At 33.5% G+C, this 27669-nt stretch overlaps 1 protein-coding gene across 8 annotated transcripts in view; it reads right to left on the bottom strand.

Moving 5' to 3' along the window:
- Nucleotides 1-27669, bottom strand: part of LOC138703439 (PHD finger protein 20-like protein 1) — a 142739-nt gene that overhangs the window by 49658 nt on the left and 65412 nt on the right. For 4 of the 8 annotated variants that reach the window (XM_069831298.1, XM_069831303.1, XM_069831300.1 and 1 more), the window contains exons 7-12: nucleotides 20861-21287; nucleotides 20589-20768; nucleotides 9809-9973; nucleotides 4739-4853; nucleotides 4477-4632; nucleotides 2429-2703 (exon numbers count right to left, since the gene is read on the bottom strand). In XM_069831298.1, coding sequence (XP_069687399.1) covers nucleotides 2429-2703; nucleotides 4477-4632; nucleotides 4739-4853; nucleotides 9809-9973; nucleotides 20589-20768; nucleotides 20861-21287 — 1318 coding nt within the window. The remainder of the gene's footprint in view (nucleotides 1-2428; nucleotides 2704-4476; nucleotides 4633-4738; nucleotides 4854-9808; nucleotides 9974-20588; nucleotides 20769-20860; nucleotides 21288-27669) is intronic. The other 4 variants (XM_069831301.1, XM_069831299.1, XM_069831304.1 and 1 more) reach the window with 4 other exon arrangements.

Genomic DNA, 27669 nt, shown 5'->3' with positions numbered 1-27669 from the left:
ATTCTGGGTCATACTGTAGTTCCAAGAATTTAAAATGAAGTAATGACAGGACTAAACATAGAATTTGCCTTTCTTCATCTTTGTTCAAGAACAAAAAATATGTCTTATATGCAATACATTTACTATATTCCTTCACTTTCCTAACCAATGAGAGTTACATTTAAGATTTTTGTCATTTAAAAAATTATTACCCATAAATAGAACCAAACTTGCCTTGGTCACAGAGAAACATGATTGCCACTAAACCACAAATGATTGTTAAATGATATTAGTAGGACAGTATTTCGTTCTTATGCTAGAATATGCCAATCAATTTCATATTCACTCTGCTAGTACTTGAATTACACAATCGAAACCCTCTTTTACATTCCTACAACTAATGTTTTCCCATCTGTCCTCCGAGTTAGCTCTGTGGTAGCACGACTGCCTCCATATTAGCTGACACGTGTTCGATTCCTGGTGGGGTTAGAGATTTTCTGTAAAATTTCTACCCTGAGACTAGGAGAGATGGCGGTGCAAAACTTCTAATCACTATATTGTGCGCCAATATGCCTGGGTTAAATCCCAAATCTCTCTGCAGTGCATATGAAGAGAAGGTGATTCGTATATTGGACAGGAACGTTAAGCCTGGTGGCCATCTTGGTGCTATTTGACAGGAGTAAGCTACGTGCCAGCACTGGGTTTCCCTTTTTCCCTTCCTCATTTTCATCATCATCACCACATACACTATACTTACACATACACTCACCCTAGTACACGATATAACTCTTCACAGACACTCATCATGCTTGCCGAATTGGTGTACAAATTGAAAATGGGTCATGGTCCTGCCATCTATCCGCAATATGCGGAACCGAATCACGCAAGTGAATTGAGTAGGCATTAGATATATACATACATGTTTTCCCATCATTTACAACATCTTTTTTGGTCCTTTCAAATTTCCTGTTATTATATTTTCCCTCCCTGTATTTATTACGCTGTTATAATTTCAGACTTCCCATAATTTACGTTGTTTCTGCAAAACGGAGAAAAAAGATGGCGTCCATGCAAAAAATTAAACTACCAACGTAAATTTTGCAATAAATAATATACAGTCAAATTATGCAGATTCGAGTATAAAAAATTCTATTATTAACATGTTTTTCTCAAGAACAATAATGTGCCCACTGGTGAGGAACAAACTGTGAAAAACATTCTCGACGGTAACAGTGCTCGCATACTGACAGTCAAAGATACCCGACTTAACTAATCGACAGTGATTGATAATTTGTTGGTATAAGTGTGGTTTCCTTAGTTATTACTTCTATGAATAGATAGTGTTGCCAATCATACATAAATATACCCACATTATAGAATTCAATATTTCATCCACCTCTGTTGATTGTAAAACAACAATGGGTTTAGCGGAAACTGCTGATATTGCTAATTATGAGACTAATGTATGGTTAATCTACATCATAATTTTCCCTGACACTTTTTAACCCCTCAATAATAGTGCCTACTACTGAAAATTAGCAGAACTATTTCAAAATTTGTCAATTTTTTTTATATCTTTGGTTCTGACTTATCCCGTGGTTATAAAATTTGCTTACACGATCATAAAATAATAGGTCTTTGAATGCCAGTATACTAGTGATGGTGGTGGTGGTGGTGGTGGTGGTGGTGGTGGTGGTGGTGGTGGTGGTGGTGGTGGTGGTGGTGGTGATGATGATGATGATGATGATGATGATGATGATGATGATGATGATGATGATGATGATGATGATGATGATGATGGCAGTGTTGGTGTTCTTACAAGAGAGGATGTAGTTGTAGCATAAGAGACTGTGAGGAGGTATCTTTCCGCTCTAGAAGGGGATGATTCAATTTTTGATAAATAGTATGAACTAAAGAAGCAAATAGAAAACATGAGACATAAGAAATGTAAACAGTAAAAATATTAGATTTGTTTTGTAAAAAGAACTAGTATCATTTATCGTTTTCAATTTTGTATGTATGCCTTATATTTTGAGCTTTTAAATTCATTAAAATAATGTATGTGATAGTTCACGTTTTCTAAATTAAATATTTAATAATTGTAACATATAGTCATGTGTGTTACAAAAGTTCCAAGTGCTGATTACAAATTATTCTATTTACTGAACATTGTATATTTAATGTTCTTGATATGGGTAAACCATTTTCCATAATTCACACTTTCCCTCAATTTACACCATATTTTCAGAGTCCCTTGAAAAATGTATAAAAGAATGTATTACTAATGTCTAATGAGGATTTTTAGAAGAAACTATGGCAGATAAAGACGAAGATTTCACGTAAATGCTTACAAAGGTATTCTTTTTATTTTAAATGTGAAAACCCACATCCAAAAGTTTCCCCTTTTCTTATCTCTTTCTCTTTGTAAGTAAATATTTTTCATATTCACCTTCTCCTTCAAGAGGCTCAGACTGAATCTTAATAGCAGGTACTGAGGCAACTGTGGTTGTATATGGTGGTGGAGGTGAACGAGGCTCTGTGTGTTTATCAGCACTATCTTCCTCAGAATTAGATGCAGGTGGCCTGATCTTCGGCAGCAATGTCTTTACCCGTCGCTGCACCTGGGGTACTAATACTGGTGGCTGAAGGGTTTCTTCTAATGCATCATCACTAGGACCTGCTATTGTTTTGGCCTTACCACTTGCACCACGCCTGTTAACATTACTTAATTGCGATAGGAAGAATATATAAGATCATTAAAGTCACTTCAAATTTTAAAGGATTATAAACATTATAATATTTGAGGCAGAAAAAACTGAAAACATTACTGTGTTAACAAAACAATGTGGATTTTCATCTCTTACTTTTTGAATTTCAATAATTACTATTTTAGTTATTAAAACATTAATGATTTCATTAGTACCGCTACAAGAATTTTGAAGTTTCAAGCCATAGTTCTACCATTAAATATTAGGATACAGCTGGTCCAATACTATTATGAAAGGAATGGGAGTCTTAGTTCCGAGAAAATTTAGAACACTAAAGCCAGTAATGACATCTTTGCACATGAAGGTTTCACGACTATGAGCATAATTAGCGTTTATTTTTTGTTTGCAATTATTAAAGATATTTTGTTCCTGATGATTATTTTGCTGCAATATTCTTCAAATTTTAGAAATTGTTTTTTAAATAATGGAGGGTGAGTGGTTTCTCTTAGGAAAGCAAGCTTTTATTCTGAATGTATATCAAGCGTAACCCTCTGTCAATACCATAAAAGGAAAGCAAAATTAACAGTAACTGTGAGTGATGAAACTGCGAGCTTTCGAAAAGTTTACAAATGGACTCATGCTTTGCAGTATTTTTGATGTGCAATATAGTGTTTCAGTCCATACTATAGTCTCATAGTGAGATAATTATCATATGTGCAGGAAAACTGTTGAATATTGAAAGAAATGTTTACTGATTGTCCAAACAATTCGAATGAAAAAAGGAAAGTGTTTTCTATTAAAAAAACTGTACCATAAGAGACTGTATAGAAACTGTTCTGAATCTTATCACACAAAAGAAAATGTTTCATGTAATAGGAACTTAAGATTTACAGAAAAATATGATACAAAATACTCATTAATGTAAGAATTATCGCCATTAAAAAAATAGTAGGCTACACTTCTTACACTCTGACATCTCAAACGAAATGGGTTTAAATGTCCTCCATTAACATTGGATCAATTTTAAACACATCTGAATTTGTTAAATAAAATATACCTTCAGATACAGAAATTGAGACATTCCCTGGAATAACTTAATTTGTATGTTACGTCGTTTTTCCATTTCCAGTATATATTGAATCTCTAACAATACATCTCCCTCCTGACAAAACATTATTTCCCACCAACAAACACATCTCCTTCTAGAAACTTTTGAATGTCGATCTGCGCAATGCTGTTATACCAGATCTAAAATGTTTGATGCTTTGTATCTCAAATTCAAGATTCCTGATTTACCACAGAAATCTTCTGTAGCGGCATTCAGATTGATCACAGAATATGATTGCCTGGCCAAGCATTTGCATAGAATTATCAATCTCTAAATTGTACATTATGTGACTTACAAGAAGGAACAGATTTAGATCTTAAAATCTGTACTTCAGTAGCTCATCTTGATAATATCTATGAAAAATATTGGAGTACGAAAGGACAAATGGCTGGCATTAGACAACACAACAGATTTTGTAGTTAAGTTCTTGTTCCAGAGAACGAATCAATTGGAGTTTTCTATGTAAAATTTCATAGTTTGTTTTCGAGATTTATACAGAATATTTAGTTTTAATTATATAAATTCCTGAATTGTGATTTGAAATATTTACAATTACAACATTCTTACATTTCAATTTAGCTGTTATATAAAATTTTGAATACATTCATAATCATACATACATATGAACCAAATTTCAGAAACAAAATTGGAAAGTAACAATGCCTTTGAACAATAACTTACATTCTCTTTGCACTGGGGGTGCTACTTTCAGATGTTCGAGCTCCCCTCTTCTTACCACTGAGACAAAAGTCAAACATATCAGCCTTGAAAGGTTCCCCTTTCTCTTCAAAGAAGAGTCGTAACTCATTGCGTGATCGGAATCGTCGGCCCTGTGGACTGATGTTGAAAACTATTACATTAATAAACCATATTACATTAAATGTAGAAATTCCATAAATACATCAACTTAAAATTTGAGGTAAGTAAAACTAATGTTACATACCTCACAAGAAAAACATCCCATTTCCCTGCTGAGTTTCCATGCTTGCGTTGAATTGTATGTTTACTCCAGCCAGGAGGAAGATTTTTATCAGGAACAACGGTTGTCTTCCTTGGTCCTGCATGAAATTATTATTATTATTAAATGAAGACTTGAAATGGATCCCTAATGATTTGCTAGCCCAGAAGTGCTGAGACCGTAACGGGGCTTGGACCTTATACTTGTTTGGATGATTTTTTTTTAAATTATGTTTTATTTAATGACGCAACTGCCAAGGTTATATCAGCATTGCCAGTGTGCCAGTCCAGAAAATGAAAATCATATCTTTAAAAAGGTATTAACTATTTGAGATGTACGAAGTGGTAGAAACATAACAACGGAAGAGAGAACGGTGGCTTTGTTAAGGTATATTATATACTAAGAATAAAAACGAACTTCCTATAAATATGAACTTCCAAAGTTCCAAACACAATTTTTAACCAACAGATTCTATCCAGATTCTTAATGACGAGACTAGGCCTACTATTTTTTCTAACCATTTGTATCGCTCGCACGCACGCACGCACACACTCTCTCTTCCACTATAACTGACATAATATAGTGCTATTATAACAGCAACTGATCATTATTATTTATATTTAAAAATTCAAATGTCAGAGCTTTATTTGGCAATGCACTTGCTCGTAATAATGTAGAATATATTTTGTAACAAACCTGTCTTTCTTGATGACAGAGCTTACATATAGCTAGAAAATGTTGGATAATTCTACATCTTCGACGAAGTAAAAAAAAATCACTGTGAAAGTCGTGACCATTTTAAAGAAGGAGATGAGTGAAACTTCGGTCATTTTCTGAGAAAAAACCTTTCGCTTTTTTGCAAAAAATAATCAGTGAATTTTAATTTAGCCTATATATTCGCTAAATTTTATCAACAGTAATCTCACTAGAGGTTTTGATTTATCTAGAGAAAATCAAAACTCGAGTGGGATTTAATTGACCATTACACGATTAGAAGAAATAAAGTATTCTAATACAATAAAATAGTAACTGACTTACTAAAATTCTATTTCACTAATGTTAACTTCACCAAAACATTTGAATGGAGCTGCCATTTTCAGTTGACTCTCTATGCGGTAAACAAATAACGATCGCAAAGCATGTTTTATAGTACCATAAAGAATTTGCAGTTTGAAATGTTGGCAAACAAAGAAACAAATGGTAGAGAGGTGATAGACACATAAGAAAGTATATAAAGATTAAAAGAAATAAAGTACTCTCATCAGGACCACCGACAGGATTTATGGGCCCCTGTGCAATATTGTGCTCAGCCCCCGTTGAAAAAAAAGTTAAAAAATTACAAGTTACCAATTATTCTGACCATAATAATTATTTGCAAAATAAATAAAAGATAACCTCATACACAGGTACGAATCTAAAAATATACACTTTTGTTACAATGAAAACTTTTAGCAAAATGTCACATTAGCACAATATATTATATTCATCACGCTTCTTTTTCAGTAGGGCCTACATAGTATGTTTCATGACGAAACTTTCGTCTTTTCGTTTCGTTTTCATAAAACACTATTCTTAAACATCTGTAATTTCTGACTTGTAGGCCAACATCAACAAACAACTCTCCTTGATTTCATTGATGCAAAATCATAATCATATCATCAAAATTTAAAGACCTAGCAAGATCGCTCTCCAGACTAAGGAGGCCAAGGTTACTCAGTCTTTCTTGACACATTGTTACTCTGAATACATTTTTATTTCCTTCATTTTGTTTGAAGCTGGTGTGAAATTGAGCATTGCAAGTGAAGGTGCAGAAAATAAACAAATCTCAAGCCCGTCTGTTCAGGTTGACAAAAATGAAGACAGTTCATGCTTATAAGTGAATACTGATGGTTGTGGCTGTTTAGAAAAAAATTATGATAACAGTAGTATTGAATCAGAACAAGCAAATAATAGTAAAAATGTTGTGTTAATATGTGCAAGTGAAACAAATTTACACACACCAGTTCCTAACTCTGAGCCATGGCAAATAACATGCGACCTTGGAAAACTAAAAAGTGGCAGACAAATTGTGTTATTGAATGTACTGTTCGAAAAAGTTCCCCCAACCTGCCTAATAACCTTCTAAGCAACGGAACAAGAGCCTTTCCAGTATTATTTTCAAAACTCAAGAATGGAGAATGTTTTCCCAGAGACTGGCTATGTGGCGTAAAACAAATCAATCACTGTACTATTTTCCCTGATTTGTTTCACTCCACACTAGTCAGTCTCTGGGAATACATTCTCCATTCTTGAGTTTTGAAAATACTATAATACTGTTTTTGGAAACACATTCAATGACACAATTTGTCTTCTACTTTTAGTTTTCCAAGGTTGCTCAATTTCACACCAAATTTCAAACAAAGTTCTACTCCCTTTCTTAATACCTTCCAATTCTTCTGTCTCTCCTTGCACTTCTCAGCTCCTGACTTATGTTTCTACTTGTCCATTGTCCACTGGTAACACTAATGAACAGAATTTACTAGAAAAACGACAACGAAAAAACGAAAGTTTCATCACAAAACATACAATGTAGGTCCTACTGGGGGGGGGAAAAAAAAAAAAAAAAAACGTGATCATGCAGCTTGGATTTGGGAGAGTCCACCAGCATATTGTGGTGGGTCGCAGAGGTTGGTAGTTACGAAGACAAGCCAACTGAATGTGTTCAGTACAAGCAACGGGAACATATTTCAGGCAAATCCCAGAACCCTCAAGTGTCGTGTCGGTGATTGTTAACGTGGAAAACCGATATTCTATTGTATAAAAGTTAAACATTTACATAATGAAGTGGTAATTTGTACTAATTCTACTATTGTTGGTTAATGTGTCAGATTCATGTAACAAATGTTCTCACAAAATTTTATAGTACTGATATGTACCCATGATAATAAAAAGTAATCAGACTCACTTAATCTGACGGGCCCTTACTGCTCACGGGCCCATATGCACTTGCCCCCTTTGCCCCCCCTTCTCGGCGGCCCTGACTCTAATACAATAAAATAGATATTAACTGACTTACTAAAATTCTATTTCACCAATGTTCCCTTCACCAAAACATTTGAATGGAGCCGCCATTTTCAGTCGATTATCTATGCGGAAAACAAATGACCATCGCAAAGCATGTTTTATAGTACCGTAAAGAATTTGCAGTTTGAAATGTTGGCAAACAAAGAAACAAATGGTGAGAGGTGATAAAAACAGAAGAAAGTATATAAAGATTAAAATAAATATACTCTAATACAATAAAATAGATATTAATTGACCTACTAAAATTCTATTTCATCAATGTTCCCTTCACCAAAACATTTGAATGGAGCCGCCATTTTCAGTCGATTATCTATGTGGAAAACAAATTACGATTGCAAAGCATGTTTTAGAGTACCATAAAGAATTTCCAGTTTGAAATGTTGGCAAATAAAAGACAAATGCTAAGGAAGTGATAAAATTATGCGATAAGCAGCCATGATTGGTTGAAAGACATCCTTTCATACTGTTTTATTGGTCAAAAGTTGTATGACGTAGTAAAAGTGTAATAGTCAACATAATCATCCTCAAAATTCATGCTTTAGTTATACTTCACAGTTACAAACATATGTTTTTTTTACGGAAAATGGTCATTTTTAAGTAATATTTCCACACTCTTATACATTCAAATACTATAGGCTCCAACAAATTTCATCTTAAGAAGTTAAGTTTTTACTGCATGTTCTGGAAATTATGATTAAAAACTACAGAGCCTTTTGTTGAACAAAGTAAATATTTTCAAAATTAAAAAATAAAATATACCATCTGGACACTAAAAAAAAAGTAAATAAAATTATTAAATTTACTGGATTAAATATTTTTCAGGTCAGTCATACATTCAAAATTCAAATTATGGTTGTGCTGTTAAATTGCAGAATATCAAAGATGCTGTATAATTTTCCTTCAGGCCTGTAACTTACATTTTATGAGCGTAGACACATTTTGAAAAAGTCAAAAACATTTTTTTTAAATTTAATAACTCAAAAACTGCTGATACTAAAGAAACTTTGGGGCTTTAATATTAACAATAAGAGGTTACTGTACAAAAAAAAAGTAAACCTCTAGCATAAAAAAGGAATAAAATAGAAATTTCACTCGTTTCATCCCTTTATTGATATTTATTTTTTGCAGGTGCATCAACAGTTGTGCAGATACAAAACATTTAACGCTGAATTATTACAAAGACAGATATATACGCACAGTACTCAGCACAATAAGAGTGGAATAAATGTGATCCATAATGTATAAATTAAAGATTAAAAATAGTAATTTATGAAGTAACAGATTACATCACATGACCATCATTTCATTTTTTCTTTATTACTCAATTTCCAATTTTAAATTAACTTTTCATTCTACCTGAGAGGCTTTATGTTAACATTGTTGCAAACAACAATATCATCAAAAAAATGAAATGCTTTTGACATGTTGAATAGAGAGCAAATGTTTGTTACTAAGGTCCCGACACTGTTATTTCCGGCGTGACTCCGCCTCTTTGCTTACGTCTTAGAAAGTGAAGGCCCTATAAAGTCTAGGTAGGTAGTATCATTCGCCATTTTTTGTTCTTACGTTGCCTAGCTACCATATGAGGAATCTATTTGCAACACCATTAAACATTATCATGTCGTAACTCCTATGATAATAAATCAAACGCAATGTAATTCAGCAGATAATTGAGTGGTAAATAACGTCTTCGTGTGCTTTCTGCGAACGCCAACTAAAGAGCTAAAATGGCGGGCGATTATATTAAGTATTTATCGAGCCTTAAGAAATGAATCAGCGAATCACAATATGCACACGTTTAAATGTAGCCGACCTGCAACGCGATTGGCTGCCGGAAATTAGAGCGACGGGACTATAGGATTACTCTCAGGATTAAATATCTTCTCAAGATAGAGAAGGATAATTCAGTTGTAGATAGGCAAGCAATGAAGGAGAATTTGTACTGCAATGGCGAAATTAATGTAAAATTCTGGAAATATAATGGTAACTTACCATCAGCACTTTCCACTATGTAACCATCCTGCCCATCAAATTCCCATTTAACTGCCTCTTCTCTATCACTTTCTTTTTGTACACTTTTATGACCAGGTTTCGACAATTCATCAGGAAACTCTTTTTTTCTTCCGCGTGGAGTTTCAGTACTCTCCGTCTGACCTGCTGTAATAAGGAACATGTCTGTAATGCAGTAGTTAACATTCGCTTTCAATGTCATTACATGTTAACTTAACCATAAAGAAATATATATATAAAATTACATATATTTATAATGAAATACTATCTAATTTGTCCTATTAAGAATTCATAAACTAAAATTATAATATGATTTACACTAAATTTATTAGCATAATATTACTATGTATAATACACTGTAACACCAATTATGAATTAAAAAAATTAAAATTTTCAATGCAAAAGTTCACTATAAAATGATCTCAAACTTGGATGAATGATCATTCACATTAACAACATTTTCATTTTGTAGCGATCTCTTTAGCAAATGGGGAGCATCGTTTCAAAACATATTAAGTCCACCAGTGGACGAAATTAAAGTTGTTACTTTCTACTTCTTTATCTTTCATGCTGTGAAGCCCGATGGTTCCAAGACATCATATTTGTAAATTGTGAAACAAGTACTTAAAAATGGTTTGTGTAGTGTTTTGAAAACTTGTCCAGTTTACGAGTAATTCAGTTTTTCGTCATTTGAGTAAAAAAATTCTATATTGGACTTAATACGATTTGAAACGATGCTCCTCAAATATAAAACTACTTCCAGGACTCAGGTCAGAACTAGCATTAATTCAACTTTATAAAATTAATATAAAGAGACACTTGTTTGCACGTTATCACAAAAAAGTTGTGTTAAATTCAATACGTTCTAATTTAAATTCCAATTTCATAGAGCATACTGAAGTCTCTGCATATTAATTAATTTGATTATCCTTTCATTAAGTTTACAGTTACAATAAAATCGATTTAAAATTCTGTTTCTAGAGTACTTAAAAATAAAACATTCAATGTTTGTAACATATGTTGGTATCCAAAATCTAGTCCAATAAATTTAAGTCAGCATCTTATCTCCAATTTTTTTTTATTACTATTTTTAACTAAACAAAAACTTATAAAAGATACTGACCTTTCTCTTGTAAGTCATTTCTAGGTACTATAGTTTGTGTTTAAAAACCTTTTTCACCTATTACTATTCCATATGTATTTATCACAGGCAACAAAAACAAAAATTAGCAAGATCGCTTTTGGAGTCAACAACAATCTACAATTTGCTGATATAACTGTTAATAAAGACAATCTACAATAAATTAAAACACAAAGTTATTACTACAGTATTACTATCTGACATGCACAAATTGTTATTAGAGGTAGCTAATTAATGAATGACTAGTCAAAGTAAAACAAAAAATCATGCAAGTGAATGGTAATACAAATTCTAAACTTCACTACATACCAAATACACAAACTGCTTAATAGAAAAGGAAGCAATGACATATTAAATGTTGGAAAAAAGACCGATTTATCCAGTATTCAAAGTCTCATTTCCACTTACATAAATAAATATGTTTACAAAAAAAAAAAAACAGTTTATTTCTTATTCTATCAAAGGCATTACAAAAAGCCTTATTTTTATAAAAAAATTGAACGTACTTTTATTATTATATGTCTTACATAATACAGCAAAGGACTTCTATCTCATCAGTAGTATTTTGTACAGCAGAAACATAAAATTCTACATATAAGAGACCAAAATCACATAACCGAATAATTATTGTAGCTGCTATTTACGACTGAAAAGTCGAAGATTAAAGAAAAATAATAATAAATAAAATAAACCAATGACCAGATGGAACGAATAAAAAAAGGGATAATTATTTCTTCTGTGAAGGCAGGATTAAAAACGAAGGTAAGGATAAAAACTTCGTAGGATTTTTTTAAACCTACACTGTGTCACAGAAGAAGTTGACTGTAGAATTTGGGAACTTCTTGCTAGTTATATAATATTCACAGAGATAAAATAGAAAATTATCCAAATAGAATAAAGGATTAATTGACTCCTATTTCTTTAGGTCATGTCATGTATTTATTTATGGAAATGGACCAACAAGAATTTTCAGATCATTGAAGAAAAGTATTTCTCCAACTACTAGTTTCCATGTTTTAAAATGACGAAACAGGAAGTAGTTCTATAGGCGAGGGATGAGTGCGCGCTAGAGATGTAGCTTGTACACTGTTGACACACTGAGTGAGAATATAATCTTTCATTGGAGTTTATAATGCAAAAATTTGCCTGCTAGTGACAAACTGGCATACAATGTCAACCTAGCACAGTGTAATATTTTCTTGTTCAGTGAAACAATGTTGCCGGGTGAGACAATGTTGCCAAACTTATGGCACAGGCCACTTGTGTTACATGTAGTTGCTTTCGTGTGCTGCATCATTGCTGCTGTTAATGCAAGTGTAAAACATAAGCATTTCAAATACTCTGTCGTACACGTACTTTAAATATTCTGGTGAAAACTGCAAATTGCTTAACTCAATTTGAACTGAGGTAGCAACCGAACCTCTATTGACAGCAACATGATGACCTTCCTGCGTAGTTGATTCATCAAGTGGAAACTAGTAAAGTCAGGTTTAAAAAAAAAAAGTAATAAAATACAGTCGAACCTCTGTACAATGAAAACCAACATATTAATGATAAATCTTATTACAACGATAAATTTGATTGGTCCTGCTGTATTTCCTATATTTTCAATATGTTTTATCCATCATTATGATAGTCAAATTTTGGAGAAACCCCAATGGAATGATAAAAACATTATAAATATATATATTTTTAATTCACTTGGTATCATCCTCTTGAAGATGTTTTCCGTTATTTCGTCAATCCTCTTTCATTCTATTGTTGACAGATCCTGGCATTGTGTGGAAGGAGTATGTTACAATGTGACCCTTAACAGGATTTGCCTTTATGGTTCCTGCCACAGTCTCTCTGCCCACCTGGCACCTTTCACATTCAAGTGTTAGTTGTTAATGATGACAGGTGTAACACAAAAACAAATCTTGCGCAGTCAATAATTGCAACATTGCTACAGAAACACAAGGAAATGAATGAATGAATATATTTGTCTTTAAGCAATATACCTTTTGGTGAGGCGGCACTTTGCATTATTAGTATACAGTGCTGTCTCCCCATTTTACAACGCCTCTCATACAAGTCATTTAGGTCAGTACTTATTTTAAATTTATTATTGAAATTTTTCCAATAGTCTTTTCTTGTCCGTCATCAATTCTTCCACTACTTTACTCCTCACTGGACCATCAGACTGTGCTCGAAGCAATAAAAAATACACTTAGTACAACTAATGATTTAGAAAAACAAAAAACATGTCTAAATGTTAAATGAATTCATACATCAAATAGAATAATCAAATGATGAGTAAATGTTATTTCACAGTATCTAATGTTTTGTACTTATTTTTACTATATTCCCTTTCAGAACACAAAGATTAAAGATAGGTAAAATTTTATAACCTTCAATACAACAATAAGCCTAATATAATTATACAATTTTTCTAATCTCCAGAAAATTGTTATATCGAGGTTCGACTGTATTCCAAAATTAAAATTCAGTACTTATGCATGTAATTGAATCATTTAACACTTATTTTAATTTCAAAAAATAAATCCAGTCATTGGATCCATTTTTCTAACAAAATTACATCTAGAACGCATTTCTGACACTTTTATGGTGCACTCACAAATGACAACTGCAGAAAATTCCTGCTAGTATTTTATGTCCAGTATGTTCCTGTTAGCAAATAGACTAATTAACTGATAACTTAAGAACGAGAATACAAGCAGTAACACAGGCTTCTAACAATCTGTGACTATGTATTATATTTCGTAAAATGTGTCATATCTTTGATTTTTCTCTTAAAACTGTCAATAATGAACTAGTGATATCCTTACAAAGGTTTTCAAGTGAAAAATAGATCTGCTAATACAATATAAGAACAAAGTGACTTGAAGGAATTCACAATCAAATCTACTTACTACAAAAATTTTTCAGAAACAAGTAAATTTTGAGAATTTGTTTTAATGAACCAGTGCATTTACTAGAAAAAAAATGTCCACATTTTGAGAATCTACAACATACTGAGTACTATCTAGAGATCTGTAACGTATGGTGTTTAATAAAATACTTGATTCAAAATATATTATAAAATTATGAATATTGCTTGTTTTGAATTTGACTCGACTAAGAAATCTATTTAGATACAGCATTAGTAAATAAAAACATTCTATCTATAACTAATGTAAGAGATTCAAGTTTCATATGGACGAAAAACCTAATTATTTATCAAGAGAAATGGGTAGGATAAGGGGAAAAATCATCATATTTGAAGGTACAATTCTAGCATTCTGTTGAAGAAACTGAGAAACAAAACATAACAGGTAATTTATCTGATGTCACAGAGGTAATTTCAAATATAAAAATTATACAATTTAGGCAGTGAACAACTTACTTACTTACTGGCTTTTAAGGAACTCAAAGGTTCATTGCCCCCCCTCATATAAGCCCGCCATTGGTCCCTATCTTGAGCAAGATTAATTCAGTCTCTATCATCATATCCCACCTCCCTCAAATCCATTTAATATTATCTTCCCATCTACGTCTCGGCCTCCCCAAAGGTCTTTTTCCTTCTGGCCTGCCAACTAACACATTATATGCATTTCTGGATTCGCCCATATGTGCTATATGCCCTGCCCATCTCAAACGCCTGGATTTAATGTTCCTAAGTATGTCAGGTGAAGAATACAATGCGTGCAGTTCTGTGTTGTGTAACTTTCTCCAGTCTCCTGTAACTTCATCCCTCTTAGCCCCAAATATTTTCCTAAGCATCTTGTTCTCAAACACCCTTAATCTATGTTCCTCTCTCAAAGTGAGAGTCCAAGTTTCACAACCATAAAGAACAACCGGTAATATAACTGTTTTACAAATCCTAACTTTCAGATTTTTTGACAGCAGAGGCAGTGAACAACATGATGCCTAAATCCAAAATAATTCCAAACATAAGCTTAAGAGAAAATAATGGCAATTCTTGCTGGAATTTCAGCTGATCTGTTGTCACAAGACAAGAGTTTAAAATTCACGCAGGTTAGAACTGTTACAAATAACTTCTGTGGCACAGCCAGTGTTTCAGTCTGGATACATCTAAGTGTAGAATTTATTATCACCTGTTCCATGCACATAGACAAAATCATGTTAGTATTTTCATTCTGACTAACAACAATAATGGTAACTTAGTGACTTGTTTATCAATGTTAAGCACATTAAGACGATACATGGGATTACAAGCAGAAGAAAGAGCAGCACTCACTGGGAAAATGTATGCGAAATATTCTTAACAATTTAAACTGATTCGCAGTTATCACACTGATGAAGTAATACAGCATATCAATTTCATAAAACAAAACGAATAGAGAATAATTTGAAGAAATCTCGACTTAAATCCAATAATTACATCAACCAATGGACAAATAAAAGAGGAAGAAAGATGTCTGATGAAAAACTTATCACAATAGGAGACTCGATAATATTCTCAAGAGAAAAAAACTCTACAATTTGAAATAGTTTCTTTTTTACTTGGTTATTTAATGACACTGTACCAACTACTAGGTTATTTAACGTCGATGAGATTGATGATAGAAAGATGATATTTGGCTATATGAGGACGAGGATTCGCCATAGATTACCTGACATTCGCCTTAGAGTTGGAGAAAACCTCGGAAAAAACCCAACCAGACAATCAGCTCAAGCAGGGAACATAATAAATGGAATTCTAATAGAAATTGAAGCAATTGCAGTATTAGAGTAAATTTAAAAACATTAATTTCTTCTGCTAATAAAAACTTCAATTACGAATGATAATCATTTCCGAAGGAACTAAAATTAGATGCAATCCTAGTCTATAGCTTTTAGAGAAGAGGAGAAGCACAAAGAAATTATACGTCAACTAATTTTGTGAAAACATTATATTCAAATATTTATATTCTAATCTAATTCAAGCTCTTTATTTTTTTAACGAAAGCACACAGATTTCAAGACTTCCACATACCTAAGTCTTTCAACAATAAAACTACATTTCAACAGCTTTTTAAAGTTGGTATCATTTTCAAAATGCATATGAACCGAATATTAAAATATTCAGAAAAGTATGGTTCACCATTATGGAGTAGTGGTCAGCAGGTCTGACTGCAAAACTAGTGGGTCCAGAATTGAATCCTGGTTGGGACAAGTTGCCTGGTTGAGGTTTTTTTTCAGGGTTTTCCCTAAGAGCAAATGCTGGGTAACTTTCTGTGCCAAACCCTGGGTTCCTTTCGCCATCATTATCACCACCTTCATCCATCCTACCTACTTTCATACTTATATGTCATGTTATCATACAGAGCTAACAGAATCTGAATAGGTGCACCAATTTCAGAACAGGATTCTTTATCATAATCGCCACAAAGTAGGCAGAGGTGCAAATAGCTACATGCCAATATGTAAGGTATTAAGAAAGAAAAATGAGAAAAGTATAAGAAATATCCAATTTTCAAAGCAGAGATTTGCTCATCCACAGAAATTATGTCGTAGGATATTATTTGCAAGTACACTACATGTATATATTTTTTCTTACAGTATAACTCTGAGAAGAAATTTTCATACACAATTACGGCACCTGATAACTAGATTGGCAAGAAATTATTTTAGTATTAATAATAAAATATATTTCACAAAGCCTGTGAGTTTTAAAACCTACCAGTACTCATTTTTATCATTTTCCCAAATTTGTAACATTCTACTTAAAATTAATTATTAGTAATCAAGGGAAATACCGGTAACATGACATAAAATACATGCAAACTAATTATTATAAACAATGGCCATACAAACTACCAACATACAATCAATATAATATTAATCTCGCAACAAATGCTGTTATGTTTTCAATTACAAAACCAAAACACCTTCGAACATTTTCAATTTTCAATGGGCACAAACATTTCATATATATAGCTCCAAATCAGGACATAAAATGGCAACTACTGCTTTTTACAAAAGTCTGAAGTCTGTCTAGCCACTCATCTATGGCAGCAAGCAAAATTTCAGCAGGAAAATACTTCACTGCTACCTTACGAGTGCTTCAGACTGTCAGCACCAATGTGTCTTTTCTTGCAGACTATATTTTTAAGCACAAACCAAAGCATTACGTGAAGAAGTTGAGATCAAGGTTACCAGTTAGCCAATCCGCTGAAGGAACGAAGTGTAACACAATTTTCCAAAGCCAACATCCTTGTGGCTTGGTGACACACCACATTTGAAATTGCAGTTCAAGTCACTGAAAAAGAGTTACTCAATCTATCCACTACAGACTCTTAAGATTGTTACCTAACACTTTCACTATTTTTTTTTTTTCACCATCTTTTCATAGAAATGGTACTTGGTGCTTTATAAATTATCCATGGCCCACCATAAGATAAGGCAGAACAAATCTTCAGAATCTTCAGAGCTTTCTCATGTGCTTTTCTTGCATTTGGACCATAAATCTTATCCTTCACCGAAAATCTCTTCAACAGAAAAAATTTTTTCATTAGTGAAAACTCTCTTTTGTAGCCATTTTCAAAAGAAACTTGAATTTTTCCGCACTCTGCTTCTTCAGATGGAATAAAAAACAATCTTGGCTGCACCAGTTAAGTTTTCAGTTCAATATCTTGTCAGAGAACCAAAACATTGATGATATGACCATTTTTAATCTACAAACCAACTGATTGCTTTCACATATGTTTTGAGCAAATGCAGACCTGTCTTTATATTGCACAGACATTTTGGTCTGAAATATTTGGCATCTTCAGTTTCAGTAAAGTACTGGACTACCTGTTAATTATCTTGCTGGTATTCAGCTTTCTTTCCTTGGTTTCGAACACAGTGCAGCCTGAAGGTCTGCTATGTTTGTCAGTGGAACCGGTAACAGCAAGATAGTATTTGGCGAGATGAAGTCAAGAATTTACCATGACATTACTGACAGTTGGTGAAAACCTCAGAAAATACAACCATGTAATAGGACCAAGCAGGATTCGAACGAGCTCAAAAATCTCAGATCCTGAGTCGTGTAAGGCTATGATTGCAACATGGTTTCAATAATTCAGTGGCTGGCCATGATAATATCTTTGAAAAATATTGGAGTGCAAGAGGTCAAATGACTATTGTCAAACGCCTGGCATTAGAAAACAACAACAACATAATTTGTCTTTTCATTCCACAAATGTTTCTCCTGCAAAGAAATCAATGTAGCTGCAGCCTGAATGAACTTCTGAAACGTTTTTTTTTTTCTTTTTTTACTAATGGTGGGCATGACTTGTGCCATTCACTCAAGCATTCCCATCTGGTGGACAACATGCTGAAGCTTGTAGTTCTTTCAGCCACCATGAAGACATTGTCCATGGTGCACCACTGGAACCAAACTATGTAGCACCATATGATGATGAATATGGAGCAATGCTGGAAACAGGACTATTACCTTGCGAAAATCTACCATCAAACATCATCTTTGTCTATCACAAATTCCAGTTGGACGTGCCAGGATTCGAACCCGGGTTACCAGTGTAGAAAGCCAACACTCTAGCCATTCGGCTAATGGTGCACCCATCTTTTGAAAGATAATAAATAAGTTTCAATATCTAAATTAAAAATATGTAGAAGTATTCACAGTAAGATTGGGTATAGAACATAAGTTCTAATTAATTACAATTCTTAAAATGTTAGTACTATGGAACATATCATATCATGCAGTAGCATGTAATAATAATAATAATAATAATAATAATAATAATGATAATAATGATAATAATGATAATAATGATAATAATAATAATAATAATAATAATAATAATAATAATGAACCAAAAGTAAAAAATCTCTACTAACCAAGGACTGACTTCCCTATTTCATTTCAAGAGTAAGGTAAAAACATTCCACATTATGCACACAGTTTAAGTTCAGAGGTGTATATGCCTAATGTAAAACTAAAGAAAATAAAAAACCGATTGTGGCAGTATAGTTAAGTACTGTACTGTGACCATATCATCATGAGCAGTGACTATATCACCAATGGGTATGGAGGGAGAAGATATATTTCAATCTGAGATGAACTTCCGTGTCGGTAGATTCTTATCATGAAACAAACTCTCTTTCTGATAGCTCATTCTTTCCCCTTTCACATGCCAGGTCTCGGCTTCTCATCTATACCAGTAATGAAACATGACAAAAACGTGAACATTATCAAATTCCTCATTGGAGGAAGGAGAGAACACAGAATAATTAAATTTGTGTGTTTTTTATTTGTAATTTAATTTATTTTAAGTTATGTATGTCTGTAACTATACACTAAATGAATGTATTAATTGATGATGATCCAAAACACTGCTTAACAATAATTAAATTAAAAACTGAACATATTTTGGGTTTCATTTTTAAATTAAAAGACAGCTTTGCAGTAAGTATCATGTAGTTTTAAATGCTGACAAGGATGCAAACAATCAAGTAACAGCAGGAGTGTCACTGCCATGTCACAGCTTTAAAAGTGCTTCACATTTGGAATGCAATGAATTCTTGTGAGCCAAAATCACAGGCCTTCAAAGCTCGACGTCTCCATTGTTGCCAAAATTGTGAATGAAAGGTAGTAATGCCTGTAAGCAAAGCCTTTGTTTCTAAGATTATATGTTAGAGAATGTTTAACAAAAACTCAGGCTTTCAAAGAGGAACTGCCATCAGGACCAACAGCAGTAACAACAATCAGATACACTCCTACAGCATCTTATGCCATAGAAAGAACTTTCTCCATATATAAGAATTGCTGAGAAATTAACAGAAAAGTTTTATTACAGAAAACCTGAAAATGCAGCTACTTGTGTACAGTAGCAAAATTAAAATGTAAACATAATAAGTAGAGGGTATTTCCATTTTCAACAAGGTTAAAAACCTAAAAATTCGTATCCTAGTTATCTCAATGAACTCTAAATATGTTGATACTACAATAATTATATCAAGAGAAAAGCATCAAATTTCATATTAACAAACTCTGTCTTTACTTTTAATTATTAGTAATGTCATTCAGAGATAGTAAAAAAAATATTAGAGAGAAAGAGAACTCCTTAAGAGAATAAGAGATCTTTCTGCAATTTTCATTTCTCTTATACGTGACTTGATTTACTAGACAATATCAAGGTGTCATGAAAATTTGAATACTGTTAAAAGACCACATGCAAATGTAAGTTGGAGTAATGTGCTACACAAATATTTATGCTTCTATATCAAAACTTAAATTCCTATTTTAGAGGTACTTAAATTAATAATATAAAATTATGTGATAAGAAAAACAAATCTGATGAAGCTGTACTCCTCTATAGTAAACAAAACAATCTATGGCTTGTGTCTATTTCCATTCTAAATAAAAATTGGAATAGAAACGGTACATCTAATGTCCACAAGAACAAATTCTACTGAAATTTAAATACGATACAAGGCTACTGATTCTGACACCATTCATGCCATATTCAAAAGAAAGTACAATAAGAAAATTAGATAACCTTCATGAATTGGATCTAACCCAAAAAAATAATGAATATCTGAGGTAGATCATTAAGAAAAACAAACAGGATTAATATAGTTGGAACTATTTTACTGGATAAAAAAAAAGGTTCAAACTCCAGTTCCTACCCTTACTGGAGTCCCGTCTTGACTTGGAATGTGTGGAAGGAGATTCTCGACCCCCAGGGACTATCTTGCGTGGAATTTTCCTTACGTAGGATTTGACTTCAATAGATTTAGCCTTTCCAGGTGTCTCTCCCTGCCGCAAGCCACCACGTCGGGGCTTGTCTCCAGCACTTTCATCTGCACCTAAGGTTAGCATATAGCACGATTACATCACAAGTTCTTTTTACTGTATATAGCCAAAATTGTCCACGGAGACAAACCATACCATAGCCTACCTCCTCCAGATTTCGAGCTAATCTTCTTCTTTTGCCTGCCAACAGGATCCTCAACAACTTTTTTTTCCTCCACTGTCTCATCTATTTCTGAAATCTGAACAGACTCTTGAAGAGTCTCGTTTGTGTCAGTGTTGTTAATATTCTTCTCACCTTCGTTATCACCCTCATTAACATTGCTGGGGTTTTCTTTGCGTCTTCTTCTCTTCTCTGATTTCCTTCCTTTTTCTGCATCTGTTGAAGACTTGGGAGATGATTCTGCAGCAATCTTCAGACGCTTCTTTGGATGGAACAATTCGACAACATTTAATTTCCTCTTACGTTCTCGTCTTTCTTCTTTTGTGCCAATTGGTTCTGAAATCACCTCATTCTTTATTACAGGTTTGGGAATTACAGGCGGTACAAATTTCTCTGATGTTCCAGGGCCAATCTGAAATTAAACAATTTAAAACATTTTTATTTTAACAGCATGAAAATTATTCCTACACTGTCTTAAACACTTAAATGCTAAAAATTCACAAATATAGGCCTATATAATTCACGCTAAAATCCACAGCAAATTCACATATTAATACATTTATGTGCATATTTTGGAAGTTTCAAGTAATACAACAAAATTTGTGATGCAAGTAACATTTTATACATAAGGGAGTGAGGGTGGGGAAGGAAAACAAGAAAACAAAATGCAAATATTACATTATATACTGATCTTAGAATAGCCCTGCACTATACTCGTATTACCCCCTCATGGGGTTAAAAATGGCCACAGGACAAAACTGATGGTATTTTATGTAAGAAAAAACATTGGAGTATTTTTAAGCATGAATGTTAAAAATTGATGATTTTGACGAAAATGTCGAAATTTCGGCCATAACCCCCTTAACTACTAACTTTCATGTGGCCTGTAATGTTTATAATTTCTCTTCTTATATTGTCTCTAATTTCGTTTATAGCGTGGGAGTTATTCCTGTATATTGTATTGTTGAGAGATATTTTAGGGTATGAATAACAATTTCACCAAGAGTTGTCAGGAATATACGTGGGTGATCCCAGAAATAATGCACGAACTTACTTCATTGGCATGCATTTTATTTTTTCAAACCACTTACATTAAGATCGATAGTCCTCTTGAAGTGTTATGACTGCTTTCAAATGATGTGGTAGCTTTTAAAAGCCACTTAATCCTCCCTTGAAGTTTAGGTCTCGGATGTGTTAGGTAACAGATGTACGGGTATTCAGGTCATTTAACATTGCAAAAAGATGACCCCAAAGTGGATTTTTCATTTTCGGGAAAAGATCACAGTCAGGTGGATTCATGTCCGGACTGTAGGCTGGATGAGAGAGTGTTCCCCACTTGTAATCGGTCATACGACATTCACTGGCTTGGCAATTTACGGTCTTGCATTATCATAGAGAAACAACACATCCGACTCCAATAGCTGTAGTCGGTTCTAGCGAATTTTTGGGCGCAGTTGCCTACAAGCTATATCTGCACATGTCATCCGTGTGTCTTCTTTCAAAACACTGCCAACAATTACCTCTGCAGTAAAGTCTGAAGATGATTTCAGTCCATGGGGAAATGGTACTAAGGTCTATTGTAGAGTCCCTCGAAGCAATTTATAAATTTCCAGTGGCACACGTTCATTAAAGTTTCTATTTCAATTAATGATCTTTGATTTCAGACAGTGATGTGACCTGACAGATTTTCGTCGTCCATTTCTATCGCTTATACGCAAAAAAATTTTTAAGCAATTTAATTGAACTTGCATAGAATCGTTCGAAATATGTCTCATTATTAACGTAATAAATAACAAACATGCATCTCCATGGAAATGGAAGCACATGCACAGTGAGCATTACATCTGGTATCACCCTCGTACGATTGCAGATGCACATCACTTTGAACAAAATGTATATAACTGATTAGTATTCATTACGAAATAAAAATATAATTGTGTGCATGCTAGTACAGAGCATTCACCTACGGGTGGGGCCAGGAAAGAGGCCTACCTGCTGTGTTGCTTGCGGGAATCATCTATCCGTAAGCTTCCGCTTTCTATACTAATAGCACAGTCTAGTATATACAGTCACGAAGCTCAATACATAGTAAATATGCATCCCTAGATAGTTGCTAACCACCAGGATCACTAATATCGCCTCATTACAAACAATGCGAAATAGTACCGGCACAGTGTATTGTTCCTAGTACCCTCACAACTCAAGCTTCGTGACTGTATATACTAGACTGTGCTAATAGCATGCACACGAAAATTTTTCTACATAGTACTAACCTTGTTATAGGCGATGTTAAAAGTGATGTCCATCTGAATCCACACATTTCTGGCATTTTTAAATAAAATTATCATTCACACAAATAAGTTCGTCTTCGGTAATTTTCCTAATCTCTCTTGTTATATTCGCCTTCAATTCATCTATGCTGTGAGGATTATTCCTATAGACATAATTTTTTAGAGTTCCCCACAAATAAAAATCGCACACTGTAAGGTCGGGGGAACGTGGCGGCCATAAGTCCTGAGAAATAATCCTTACTCCAAAAAGTCACTTATATCGTTCATGGTTTCATGGGCTGTTACTGAATCTTGTTGGAAATACCCATTGAGTTTCTCATCATCTGATAACATTTGGAAAAATGGCGCGAGTATTAGAGTGCGATATCTTTGTGCATTTACTGTACCATGAAAGAAAATGGTCCCAATAATAATTCGCTTCGCTGTAACACCACACCAAACACCAATCTCTTCGTCATGCAATGGAACTTCATGAATTAAATGGGGATTCTCTGTACTCTGATACCTATTGTTCTGTGAGGGTACATGACCTCGTAAATGAAACCATGCCTCATCAGAAAAAATTATTAAATGAGGATCCACAATACCGTCCACAATACTTTGTAAAATCCAATACAAAACTGAACTCGTTTTTCATCATCTCTAGGCCTTAATTCATGCACGATACTCACACGTGTAGGGTTTTAATTTAAAAAATTTAATAGCAGTAAAGACTGATGTTTTTAAAACTCTAACTTCCTGTCAAACACGTCTTAGAGATTTATTAGGAGAGCGTGTAAATGATGCATTGATTTCATCAATTTCTTCTTTCGTCAATACTCTTCGTTTTCACTTAGGAATTGTAGAATTTAGTGACCATGTTGTCCTTAATTTGTTAACAAGATGTCTAATAGTTTCTCTACCCAGAATTGGAGCACCACATATGCATCATACATAAAAACTATCTGTTCAAGTGTGAATTTTGCATTTTGCATTGTTCACAAATTTTACATACATGCTGAATATTTAAGCAACTGTGTCAAGAAACTGCACTGTATGTAAAAACACTGCAACAGCTGGCTCACAACTGATAACTTGTCGACCTTGACTGTCGAGCGTGTCTCAACAACTGCGCGCACAAAGCAGCGTATCAGCACATGTTGCTTTCCTGGCCCCATCCGTAGGCGAACACTCTGTATTATCAGTCAAAGTCATCTTATAAGTAAAAATATGCAGACAGTTGACTTAGTATTTTAATTTTTAAAAACTGGGAGAAAGACTTCAATATGTTACATGATTCACAATTTATTTTTATTTCTAAACAATAGGTAAATGTTATAATAAAGTAATGATTAGAAAAAGTGTACACTGAATTGCAGAACTGCAGAATTAACAAGTCATTATTATAACTAAATTTATAAATATATGGTTGCAATAAATGAGTTTAAATTTGTTTACTATTCACAGATATCATGTTACAAATTAATTCTCAACTGGATGCTTCTATGATTGAAGTGCATCAATATGAAATAAAATTATCTTAATCTCCATTGCAATTGATAATATAGAGATTTTAGATGTCCCTTCATTGTTATAAAACAGTGAGCAGTTCTACTGTGCATTCTCCAAGCGATGAGTGATGACTAGAGTCCTGTGTTTGGTTACTTAACGCCCACAAACAGCCTGCACCAGTGTCGGTATGTACGCAGTAACCGACCCTACTATACAGTTCTGATTTGCTGTTCAGTGAACATGTGAAAACAAAACAAAGCTGGGCGCTCGAAGAACAGTGCTCTAATAGAAGAATTTGGTAGCCAGCATTTCAATAGGAAAGAAGAACATGTCGTTGATCCTGCAATAACTCCTATGTGACATATTTATCGAGTTTCAGATAAATAACTTAAATAGTGATACAGCAAATAATAAAATCTCCTATATGTAATTATATTTATTTGTTTCGAGAATATACGAATTCACAGTCTCCTATGTATGGCTGCCATAGGATGTTTTTTTCTTCCTACTCAAAAATTTTATATTTTGCACATAGGAGTTATTGCAGAAACAACGATGATGTATTTTATCAGTTTCATTTGAAACGCTTAAAATGTTTTCAGTCATTCATTGTAATGTGTAGAGACTCGTAAAGCACACACTCATAATTTGTTTCATTTTAAGTTTGTGCTGACATTTATGATTCTTCTTTTCATTTATGGAGTAAGTTACACAATGCAGAACTGCACGCATTTTATTCTTCACCTGACAAAATTAGGAACATTAAATCCAGAAATTTGAGATGGGCAGGGCATGTAGCACACATGGGCGAATCCAGAAATGCATATAAAGAGTTATTTGGGAGGCCGATGGGAGGATAATATGAAAATGGATTTGAGGGACATGGGATATAATGGTGGGGACTGGATTAATCTTGCTCAGGATAGGGACTGATGGTGGGTTTATGTGAGGGTGGCAATGAACCTCTGGGTTCCTAAAAAGCCATAAATAAGTAAGTTAATTATGTTTCTTCATCTGTTAATTCCCACCTTTAATCAAATCTTTAGTATCTTAATGTGTTTTACTTTTCTGTAAAAATCAGAGATAGACAAATACCAGGCAGCATGTAGCCATGTTGACTAAAAATTTGTCTGTGGTGCCTGAATTGTTTATTGAGTTCAAAATTGTTTAAGACTTAGATTTCTTTTATGACACTACGACTAATACATAGCATTAATAAAAGCGGTTGTAGGAAGAAATTTTTTAATTAATACTGTTACATTTGTTGTGCATCTCACGGTATTGTCACTACACAGCTTCAGTAGGAAGCAGATTGTGTCTCTGAAAGCGTATGTTTCATTGCATAGATATTTAATACTGTTTAATATATTTAAGTAAATGTATCATCTTAGCTCAAATAAGTAGTTTTCTCTTTGCATGTGTGGGCAAAATGTGGCGTCTCCTGAAAATGTTTAGTTTTGTCTGACACTAGTAAAAATTATCTTTTACTGCATATAAGCTGCCTTTAAATAAATTCTTCGTTATTATTATTATTACTAAATCCAAGTGATATTTTGTACATGAGTACTATTCCTATTGTACACTGACTTACAGACATAGATGCACGGATAGATGTAAACACACAGTACCAGAGCATGCGGGGAGAGACCACAGTTGAAGCTAGAATGATCGAAGTACATGTAACTTGTATTCAATGTAACCAAACACAGGACTCTAGTGATGACAATTAAAACCCTTTGAGGCTTTTGTTCAATCACAAAATATTACCTTTCAAACATGTCAGTTAAATACAGGATCAAGGTTTTTGTAATAGTTAATTTATTTCCAACTACATTTAATAATTAGAGGCATGATTTTAAAGTGATTATTTTACTCTGATTTAAGTGACTAAAATGCTTGAATTTCGATGAATATTTCGTAAAAAAGAAAAGTAAGCAATTTCGCACATATTTCGCGCCCTAAACATATTTAAAAAAAAAAGAAAATTACATATATATATTTTTTTTAATTATTGTTGAAGTAACCCTTTGAAATTAACAGCAGAAAAATTTTTGAATCATTAATTAAATTCGTAACTCAGTTTCGAATGTGAGGGGGTGAAGGCACTGTCTTCTTGATCACACAAAGGCAGTTGTTGCAGGAAAGAGGAATGCATTGTCTGCTTGCATTGGATCCTAAAAGTAGTCCTGAAACTATGCATACATCGTTTCCAGATCTCACTATGAAATATGTAGAAATGTTCATGGTCAAGAAAATTTTCACATTTTATATGGAAGAAAAGGGATGAAGTTACAGGAGAATGGAGAAAGTTACACAACACAGAACTGCACGCATTGTATTCTTCATCTGACATAATTAGGAACATTAAATCCAGACATTTGAGATGGGCAGGGCATGTGGCATGTAGCATGTACGAGTGAATCCAGTAATGCATATAGTGTGTTAGTTGGGAGACCAGAGGGAAAAAGATCTTTGGGGAGGCCGAGACTTAGATGGAGGATAATATTAAAATGGATTTGAGGAAGGTGGGATATGAAGATAGAGAGTGGATTAATCTTGCACAGGATATGAACCGATAGTGGGCTTATGTGAGGGTGGCAATGAACCTGTGGGATCCTTAGAAGCCATTTGTAAGTAAGTATTTGGAAGAAAGAGTCATTTTTCGTGCAAATCCGTCATAAAACCTATTTTTTGTTGTTCAAAATATCGCGATTATGAAGTAATTTAATGGATTTCTATCAATTTCGCGAATATATTTCACTTAATTTTGAACTTTCATTAAGGGATTTGCATTTTTCATGCATAAATTGGAAGTTACAGTTGGATATTTATGCACTCCATGCAAGCATGTCTTCATGGGTGTGTTTTCTGGCTGGGAGTCAAGCTGAATGCTCTGTACCGTTCATTTTGTGTATACTGAATAATACTGATAGTTATAACAAGGGAAACTTTATTAACCTCTTCCCTTACTATATATTTTACCAGTTTTGTGAAAAAAAAGTGTCATTTTTT

This window comes from Periplaneta americana, chromosome 7 (assembly GCF_040183065.1).
Source record: "Periplaneta americana isolate PAMFEO1 chromosome 7, P.americana_PAMFEO1_priV1, whole genome shotgun sequence".
NCBI classification, from domain to species: domain Eukaryota; kingdom Metazoa; phylum Arthropoda; class Insecta; order Blattodea; family Blattidae; genus Periplaneta; species Periplaneta americana.
This window is presented reverse-complemented; position numbering and strand designations above follow the sequence as displayed.